General features: G+C 42.1%; 1 protein-coding gene across 1 annotated transcript; it reads left to right on the forward strand.

Annotated features, from left to right (window-relative positions):
• The first annotated feature begins 5462 nt into the window (after positions 1-5462).
• On the forward strand, positions 5463-9842 carry LOC121584308 (UDP-glucuronosyltransferase 2A1). Its single transcript, XM_041900126.1, has 6 exons — positions 5463-6183; positions 6331-6479; positions 8388-8519; positions 8708-8795; positions 8959-9178; positions 9317-9842. The coding sequence occupies exons 1-6, from the start codon at positions 5463-5465 to the stop codon at positions 9597-9599; spliced, it is 1593 nt and encodes a 530-aa protein (XP_041756060.1). The 3' UTR covers positions 9600-9842.
• The last annotated feature ends 264 nt before the right edge of the window (positions 9843-10106 follow it).

Here is a 10106-nt window from a genome sequence, read left to right on the forward strand (position 1 = left end):
TCCTCTTATTGTAATTAACCCTGGTATTCCATTGACACCATGCAACCATTTGTACTAATGTAACAAAAACCACAAAGTGCCGAGCCAGTAAGTCAACAGTACAGCTGCTCCCTGTGTGTTTGTACTGGTCCATTCTGGACCCCCTAGTCTAGTAATGCCCTTGTTTCCTCTCAATGGGGCCAGTGATGGCCGCCCCTCTGATTGTCCACTACAAACCCTCTGACCACTGTGTGGACACAGAGACGACCCCTGACCTCTGAACCCTTATCTAGTGTCCGAGTGCAGAGAGAGGGGAAGAGTAAAAGGACAACTTAACTTGTGCCCTGCAGTCACACAGGTCACCATGCAGTCAAACCCTGACCACTGACCCAACGGGCAGATGCAGCGCTGCTAGTCCTGAGGGGCTCCTATGGTGGGTTTTTATCCCCTTACTGAAGTCAGATGCCAGTGTAGTTTACACAGGCTTGGCCATTTCTCTGTCCAATAACTTTTGAATTGGAATCAGTCGTTATTTGGATATTTGCCCTTGGTATGGATACGCACATATTAGATTTGATAGACTTGAATTACTGAATTTCCCTCTAGGCTCTAATCATGGATTATTATGTAAGAACTGTGAAATTAGATTTAAAGACATACATAACCTTACAACACATTAAAAATATGTTTTTGAGAAAAAAGGCCATCTGTTAAATACACAAATTAACAGATCTATTTTGTCAAGTAAGTACCAGTAAGTACCCATTGTTACCCCCACATAATTTCCCAAAAATATATTTACGAAGAAAATACCAGTGGAAACAGTAATGTAAATGAAAGTGCCACCGATTTGTGAACAAACGTAAACAAAAAGAAAACAGTTTCCTTGTTTCACCCTTGTGTTGGCCATGATGTCATCAACTAAGAAGACGATTATACCCCAAGGTCACACATCTACAGCCCAAATCACTTAGCCTGGTTAAACCAGCCTGAATGCGGAGATCACCATTGTTTAACATTTAACCAGGCTACTAATCACCTATTGTCACTGTTTAAATCTGCCCCATGTCCTGCCAGTGCCAACAGGCTGCAACTACTGAGCTGAAGAGTAAACAGTGAGTTGGTTTAAGGCCTTTTCTCCACCACAATTAAACCTGCTAATGGTGTGTAAATGGAGCAATGTGCAGCTGCTGAACACAGGCATACAGCCCGTGGGAATGGACAGGTGACTGCTCTTAAAGGGATAGTTCACCCAAATGACAACATTATATTGGTTTCCTACCCTGTAAGAAGTCTATGGACAATGTATGACAGCAATCCATGCTTTGGTTTAGTTTCCCTGACACTGTCTACAAATGCTAACGTTTTAGCATTTGTGGTACAAATCCCATTCCCAAGGTACCGATATGAGCATTTTTCACGTATTATGTTCAAATCAGCTGTAAGTGATTTTATTTAGCTTCACAATCAATATGAGATACTTTTGGATGATTTAGAAATTATGTTTAAAAAAATGCATATATCAGTACCATGACTTGAATGGGATTTGTGCCACAAATTCTAAAATGTTAGCATTTGGAAACAGTGCCAGGGAAATAAAACCAAGGTATGGATTGCTGTCATAACTTGTCCATAGACTGCTTACAGGTTAAGGACACCAATGTGCCATTTTGTAATTTGGGTGATCTATCCCTTTAATCCATTGGGGATACACTAGACTAGAGTCATACTGCATTGGGACGATTGTACTACAGTACCAACAGGTTCTCTATACAGTTATCTCCCCATTAATCCATCCTCAATTACAATACAGTATTCAGGTTATTTACCATGTATCTACGTCCGTGCCTTTTTGTTGTGCTAGTATTAATATACTGAATGTACAAAACATTAGGAACACCTGCTCTTTCCATGACATAGACTGACCAGATGAATCCAGGTGAAAGTTATGATCCCTTATTGATGTGACTTGTTAAATCCACTTCAATCAGTGTATATGAAGGGGAGGAGACAGGTTAAAGAAGGATGTTTAAGCCTTGAGACAATTGAGACGTGGATTGTGTATGTGTGCCATTCAGAGGGTGAAGGGGCAATTCAAAAGTGCCTTTGAACAGGGTGTGGTAGTAGGTGCTTGTTTTTTTAAGCTCAACAGTTTCCTGTGAGTATCAAGAATGATCCACCACCCAAAGGACATCCAGCCAACTTGACACAACTGTGGGAAGCATTGGAGTCAACATGGGCCAGCATCCCTGTGCAATGCTTTCTTGTAGAGTCCATGCCCTGACAAATTGAGGGTGTTCTGAGGGCAAAAGGGGGTGCAACTCAATGTTAGGAAGGTGTTCCTAATGTTTTGTACGCTCAGTGTACATGGTAGGAAAATGCAGACATGATGCAGTACATGGATTTGTTGTTGCTCAGCAAACTATAGCACTCTTTTAAGGCCAAACAAATTAACATTTTAAACACAACACATAGGCCTTCAGTGTAATCATATTGAATCATTGTGTCATTTACAGTCATTTATGCACGTTATTGGCAGAAAACATCCAAACAAAGTAGATTTTTCTCGGACAACTTTTTAGCAGGATAATGTCAAACTCACTAGCTACTGAAAATCAAATCTGTATTCTGCTCATCTCCTCATCCAAGTATATTTGCCTGATTGACTATTCTCTCCCAAGTACGGAGGTAATGGTCTATTGAGAGCACATTTCCTTATCTACGTCTAGCACACTGCGTGAATCTGTTATCACAATGGACCAGATCAGTGCAGGCAAGCCCTCTCTCTCCTGGCTGAGGCGCCATGAAAATAATTTCTGGAGCTGGGTGCCAACCGATAGGCCCTGAGCTCTTTATCCCCTTAAACCAATTCACACTGCATGTTTAAATATTTCAGCCCCACCCCTCCTCCTTCCCCATCCCCTCCTTTCCTCACCCTCTTTTCTTCCTCTCCATTGCTCTGGTCTTCCCCCAGCGCGGACAGGGAGAGGAAGGCAGCCCAATGAGGGATGGATGCAGGTGCAGGCTCATCGGGGGAAGGGGCACCCCATTGTTGGCTGGACAGCACCCTCTCCTCTGGAGCACTTTCTTACATGGCCCGCCATTGACAATCCCACATTCTAATCAGATTATGCAAATGTAAACTTCAAAAAGCAACATGCTGTAACCCAAACCCAGACACTGAGAGAGAGAGAGAGAGAGAGAGAGAGAGAGAGAGAGAGAGAGAGAGAGAGAGAGAGAGAGAGAGAGGAAGGAGGGAGGGAGGGAGGGAGGGAGGGAGCGAGCGAGAGGGAGAGAGAGAGTTGGGAGGGAAGTACCAGGGATGGTTAGAGAGGAAGGACAGCAGAGGCAGCCGTTTAGAGAAGAACAACTTCCAGTAAATCTTGTTCACAAGTATATATCAAACACTCCGCGCTTGGTTAAGGAAAACTGTGATAAATAAAAAAGTATATCAGTTTCACTTAAGGACCAAAGGATTGACAGCCGTCCCATATAGATTGCAAAATAGTTGGGAAGAGATTTTTGACGTACCGATCCCATTGCATTGTGTTTATGAACTGACACGCAAAACGACACCGGATTCAAAAATTAGAATCTTTCAATTTAAATTATTATATAAAATTCTTGCTACCAAAAGAATGTTATTTATATGGGGGATACAATCTTCCCAGCTCTGCAGATTTTGCTGTGAAGAGACAGAATCATTAGATAATTTGTTTTGGTTCTGTCCATTTGTAGCTTGTTTTTGGACACAGGTCCAGGAATGGCTAAAGGATTGCAATATTTACCTGGAGCTAACCTTGCAGATAGCATTACTGTGTGATCTGAAAAGTCATAGTCAATCGATCAATAATATAATAATACTTTTAGCAAAAATGTTTATTTTTAATTCACAATCTGTAGAAGCCATGAGAATAGAAAGGTTTAGAACTTTTGTAAAACATCACAGTACGGTTGAAATATATATGGTGTCACGCCCTGGCTCTGGGGACACTTGTATGTTGAGCCAGGGTGTGAGTTTCCTTTGTCGATTCTAGTTGTTGTGTTTCTAGGTTGGCCAAAGTGGTTCTCAATCAGAGGCAACTAGTGTCAGCTGTTGCTGGTTGTCTCTGATTGGGAACCATATTTATTCAGTCTGTTTGCCACAGTGGGGTGTGGGATCTTGTTCCAATTAGGTTTGTGGTTAAACCGAGGACGTCACGTTATTGTTTGTTGTTTTGTTCGTGTGAGTAATCATTAAATAAAAAATATGTTCACCTTCCACGCTGCGCCTTGGTCCTCTGTTCCCGACGATCGTGACATATGGCAAATAGAAATCCTAAATGGATGGTGTTAAGAGATAGATGGGAGGTATTGAATAGAGTTGAAGGATGGGACTAATAACAAATAACAACAAATAATAACAAAGATAGCTAATAATGTAAGCATACTGTGTCCATAATAAGTATATAGGTTGTATGTTGGGATCTTTTGGAAAAGAGCACAGTTAGAAAGATATGGCATATAGAAGCAAACCGGATAGACATCATGCAAATGATCGGAGAGGTTGAGAGTAGAAGAAGTTCAGGAGCAAAAAAATAAATAAAATACATACATATATATATATAATAGAATTATTGTAAAATTAACTGTGTCCATAAGGTGTAGATAGTAAGTATAGGCCGGAAGTAGAGGCGTGGGCATTGTTGTTCACTAATTTACTCCAAGTAGGGAAAGGATGGCGGGGTTGAAAAGTAATAAAGGGGAGTATATGTAAAAAAAACATGGGGGATTGGAAATGATGCAGACAATTACATTGATACAATCTATCTGCAATATTAAGCTGATCCATCCCCCAGAAGAAGAAAAAATAAACAAAAATAATAATAAACACTGCGCTAAAAGCTCTGCAGACCACATGTACTGTATATAATACCTACATCCTTCACAACAACAGTAGCCGAGGACCATTATTTCCCAGAGAAAAACAGCCACAATACCACAGCTTCCTAAAGGCTGGTATACCCTGTCTATTCACCCAACCCTGACCCTGGGAGAACCCTGTGGCCCCACACTCAAACCAGCTGCCTAATTCACCTGACACTATGCTGCTACATCTCACTTGCTAAACAGAGATAGGGTCATATAAAATAAACTATACTGTAGTTAGTGAGGAAGTTAACCTAGTTTAGAAATATATATTCCCAATTATAATAGTTTGTCACTCACATAATAGTAACACATACATTTCAAATGATGACTTCTATACACTTTTATATTTGTTTTACTCTGTTGACTTTCTCTGTTTGTTAACTCTGTTTAGATTTACAATGTAGGCTTTTACCTTCCACCCCCAAAGTCCAGCGGTTTGCTCTTCTACCTAGTGGCATGACATAAGACGAGTACTACTATGATTCAGAGTTCAAGTTCTTCAGTTAATGATTGCTTGACTTGAATGACTAGTTTAAAAAGAATTGATTATAGACACTGTCTACACACTCACCATGAAGTTGGCAGAGTGCATACCGGTTTGTATAATCATACAGTTATGTATCATAGGGAGTATAGACTGTGGAAACATATTAGTTTGGCACACTGAAGGCAGTCACTGGATCAACCTCAAGCCTGTATTGGAGACTCTGACAGACAGAGGACACAATGTTACAGTACTGGTGCACAGTGCTTCTCTGTACATGGACCCCACCGAACGCTCTCGCTTCAGCTACCAACTCTTCAATGTCTCAGTCTCTGTGGAGGCCTTGGAGGATTGCCTTGAGGAGTTCATACACTTTTCCATGTACGAGATGGACCACCTGTACTACTGGCAGGTCCACTGGAGACTTTATGAACTTATACAAAGACAAATTCAGTTAAACATGCAGGTTTTGGATGGACTGTTAAAGTCGGAGAGCATCATGGGGAGACTGAGAGAGGCCAAGTATGACCTTCTGTTAGCTGATCCCATTTGGCCCGGCAGTGAGCTGGTGGCAGAGATGCTGGGACTTCCTCTGGTGTACACCCTGCGTTTCTCTATCGCCCACACCTGGGAGCGGCTCTGTGGGCAGCTTCCCGCCCCACCATCCTACGTCCCCGGTGCCATGGTAAAATTAACGGACAAAATGAGCCTTGCTGAGAGACTGCTGAATTTCCTGTTCTATGCGTCCCAGGACATGACAATATACAGTCTGTGGCGTGATATAGATGACTACTACAGTGAGGCTATGGGTGAGCTGTTACAATATCATTGGATGAGGTAGCCACAATTGATGATAACCACAGAATAACATAGCATAGTGTATTCATTTACATTTAAATTCCAATACTACTTACATTCTACTGATTTGTAGTCATTTGTAATGTCTGATTTTAAAGGAAAGCCAACAACAGCTTGTGAGATGATAGGCAACGCTGATCTCTGGCTGATCCGTACATACTGGGACTTTGAGTACCCCCGACCTTTCCTCCCAAACTTCAAGTTTGTTGGAGGAATCCACTGTAAGCCCGCCAAGCTCTTACCAGAGGTAGGCTATGGCAAAAGCACACTTACCTTAAATCAGTATCACTACAAAACACACTAAGTGTGTTTTTATATGTAGCATCCGTAACATTCACAATGTAATTCTAAGGCTACATAGTACATTATGGTCATGTTTTAGCCATGTCATGTCATAGTCATGTTAATGTCATTATGCTCGGGATAAGAGCGTCTGCTAAATTATTAACATGTACATGTTTGAAACAGAGCAATATAAAGAGCTAGATATACAGTAGGGTTCTATACAGTGAGGGAAAAAAGGATTTGATCCCCTGCTGATTTTATACGTTTGCCCACTGACAAAGAAATGATCAGTCTATAATTTTAATGGTAGGTTTATTTGAACAGTGAGCGACAGAATAACAACAACAAAATCCAGAAAAACGCATGTCAAAAATGTTATAAATTGATTTGCATTTTAATGAGGGAAATAAGTATTTGACCCCCTCTCAATCAGAAAGATTTCTGGCTCCCAGGTGTCTTTTATACAGGTAACGAGCTGAGATTAGGAGCACACTCTTAAAGGGAGTGCTCCTAATCTCAGTTTGTTAGCTGTATAAAAGACATCTGTCCACAGAAGCAATCAATCAATCAGATTCCAAACTCTCCACCATGGCCAAGACCAAAGAGCTCTCCAAGGATGTCAGGGACAAGATTGTAGACCTACACAAGGCTGGAATGGGCTACAAGACCATCGCCAAGCAGCTTGGTGAGAAGGTGACAACAGTTGGTGCGATTATTCGCAAATGGAAGAAACACAAAATAACTGTCAATCTCCCTCTGCCTGGGGCTCCATGCAAGATCTCACCTTGTGGAGTTGCAATGATCATGAGAATGGTGAGGAATCAGCCCAGAACTACACAGGAGGATCTTGTCAATGATCTCAAGGCAGCTGGGACCATAGTCACCAAGAAAACAATTGGTAACACACTACGCCGTGAAGGACTGAAATCCTGCAGCGCCCGCAAGGTCCCCCTGCTCAAGAAAGCACATATACAGGCCCGTCTGAAGTTTGCCAATGAACATCTGTATGATTCAGAGGAGAACTGGGTGAAAGTGTTGTGGTCAGATGAGACCAAAATCGAGCTCTTTGGCATCAACTCAACTCGCCGTGTTTGGAGGAGGAGGAATGCTGCCTATGATCCCAAGAACACTATCCCCACTGTCAAACATGGAGGTGGAAACATAATGCTTTGGGGGTGTTTTTCTGCTAAGGGGACAGGACAACTTCACCGCATCAAAGGGACGATGCACGGGGCCATGTACCATCAAATCTTGGGTGAGAACCTCCTTCCCTCAGCCAGGGCATTGCAAATGGGTCGTGGATGGGTATTCCAGCATGACAATGACCCAAAACACATGGCCAAGGCAACAAAGGAATGGCTCAAGAATAAGCACATTAAGGTCCTGGAGTGGCCTAGCCAGTCTCCAGACCTTAATCCCATAGAAAATCTGTGGAGGGAGCTGAAGGTTCGAGTTGCCAAACGTCAGCCTCGAAACCTTAATGACTTGGAGAAGATCTGCAAAGAGGAGTGGGACATAATCCCTCCTGAGATGTGTGCAAACCTGGTGGCCAACTACAAGAAACGTCTGACCTCTGTGATTGCCAACAAGGGTTTTGCCACCAAGTACTAAGTCATGTTTTGCAGAGGGGTCAAATACTTATTTCCCTCATTAAAATGCAAATCAATTTATAATATTTTTAACATGCGTTTTTCTGGATTTTGTTGTTGTTATTCTGTCTCTCACTGTTCAAATAAACCTACCATTAAAATTATAGACTGATCATGTCTTTGTCAGTGGGCAAACGTACAAAATCAGCAGGGGATCAAATACTTTTTTCCCACACTGTATATGGCCATGTGGTGAAGTGAGAGGACTATTGTTCCATCAGGACCTGCAGGAGTTTGTGCAGAGCTCTGGAGATCACGGCGTTGTTGTGTTCACTCTGGGGTCCATGATCAGGAACATGACCACAGAGAAGGCGAATATGATCGCCTCAGCCCTGGGACAGATACCACAGAAGGTCAGAGAGAACCTATAGACCTACTGTAGAACATTCCCTAACCATATTTGTTGAATTACTGGTTCTTATTTAGGGCAAACCAAGTAGACGTGTTGCATCTCTCTTGTGCAGCTTGTGTAACATACTTAAACAGTTCAATATAATAAAGTATCAATAATAACGTATAAATATGTCACTGTCATGGCCAGATTTTGTGGAGGCACAGTGGGGAGAAACCTGAGACTCTGGCTCCCAACACCAGAGTGTACAACTGGATCCCACAGAATGACCTGCTGGGTAGCTATAGGTTTTTTCTAACAAAAACAAGATTTCATAATTGTTCCTGTTTGGTATAGTGCATAAACCAATCCATTCACCAGTGTGATGTTGAACATCATTATTTGAGACTATCTTTGGAATGTCTAAATTTGGGATAACTTATCTATTTCTGTTCTATAAGGCCACCCAAAAACTAGAGCATTCATCACCCATGGTGGAACCAATGGAATCTATGAGGCTATTTACCACGGGGTCCCCATGGTGGGAATTCCTATGTTTGCTGACCAGCCAGACAATATGATCCATATGGAGGCCAAGGGAGCTGCTGTCATCATGGACTTCAACTCCATGCAAACCCAGGACCTTGTGGATGGACTCAATGCTGTGATCAATAACCCATCGTAAGTTGTCCTCATTTTCACAAACATTCATTTTGCTACAGAGTAAATGAGCACATGAATATTCACATGAATACTCTTCATTTATTAAATACATAGAAGGATCTATGTATTCTATGTAATCTAAGAATTGCTCAACAGGTACAAGGAGAACGCCATGAGGCTGTCCAGAATCCATCATGACAGACCGATCAGTCCTAAGGATGAGGCAGTGTTCTGGCTGGAGTTCACCATGAGAAACAGAGGGGCCAGGCACCTGAGGGTCCAGGCCCACCAGCTCACCTGGTACCAGTACCACAGCCTGGACGTGCTGGCACTGCTTCTGGCTGTCCTGCTGCTCCTCACCCTCCTCTTCATCAAAACAGGCCTCTTCTGCATCAGGAGTTGCTGTTATGGAACCAAGTCCAAAACGAAGGCAGAGTGACAGGTTCAGCCATAGAAATAGAATGAATAGAACGGTCATCTCTATTGAAGTTATTGATGGCATAATGGGTGGACTGGCAGCCATTGCGAGTGTACACATAGGAGCAAGAAATAAAAGCAGGAAGTAAAAACATCAACATGTGTTGTGATTTGTTGAATCAACTCAATTGACATTACAAAAAATAGTCCATTGCATGAGCCACATCAGTTAGCATCATTTGAATGAATATTCTACATTACCATGGAAATTAGGCAGCCATTGCGAGTGCACCCATGAGTTTATTAGTCAAATTGCCAGGGTTAGAGGTTCCATGCCCATTCTGTTCATTCTACTTTTATGGGTTCAGCACCAGGTAATATTATTTCAATACTGTGTTACTTGACTTTCTTCCTCATCAGGGAGAAGTGATGGCCACCAAACAGCATCATACTTTTTTTGTCTCATATTGTACATTTCTGTAGGATAGTTCTGTTTATTTTAGTTCAAGTTTGTGTTCATTCCCTGGTT

Source organism: Coregonus clupeaformis, chromosome 16 (genome assembly GCF_020615455.1).
Source record: "Coregonus clupeaformis isolate EN_2021a chromosome 16, ASM2061545v1, whole genome shotgun sequence".
Taxonomy (NCBI): domain Eukaryota; kingdom Metazoa; phylum Chordata; class Actinopteri; order Salmoniformes; family Salmonidae; genus Coregonus; species Coregonus clupeaformis.

Bases quoted from the DNA above. Each gene is read 5' to 3' on its own strand.
- LOC121584308 (XM_041900126.1), top strand. From the start codon at position 5,463: ATGAAGTTGGCAGAGTGCATACCGGTTTGTATAATCATACAGTTATGT. The intron at 6,184-6,330 runs GTGAGCTGTTAC...CTGATTTTAAAG, and splicing joins CTACTACAGTGAGGCTATGG to GAAAGCCAACAACAGCTTGT. The intron at 9,179-9,316 runs GTAAGTTGTCCT...ATTGCTCAACAG, and splicing joins GCTGTGATCAATAACCCATC to GTACAAGGAGAACGCCATGA.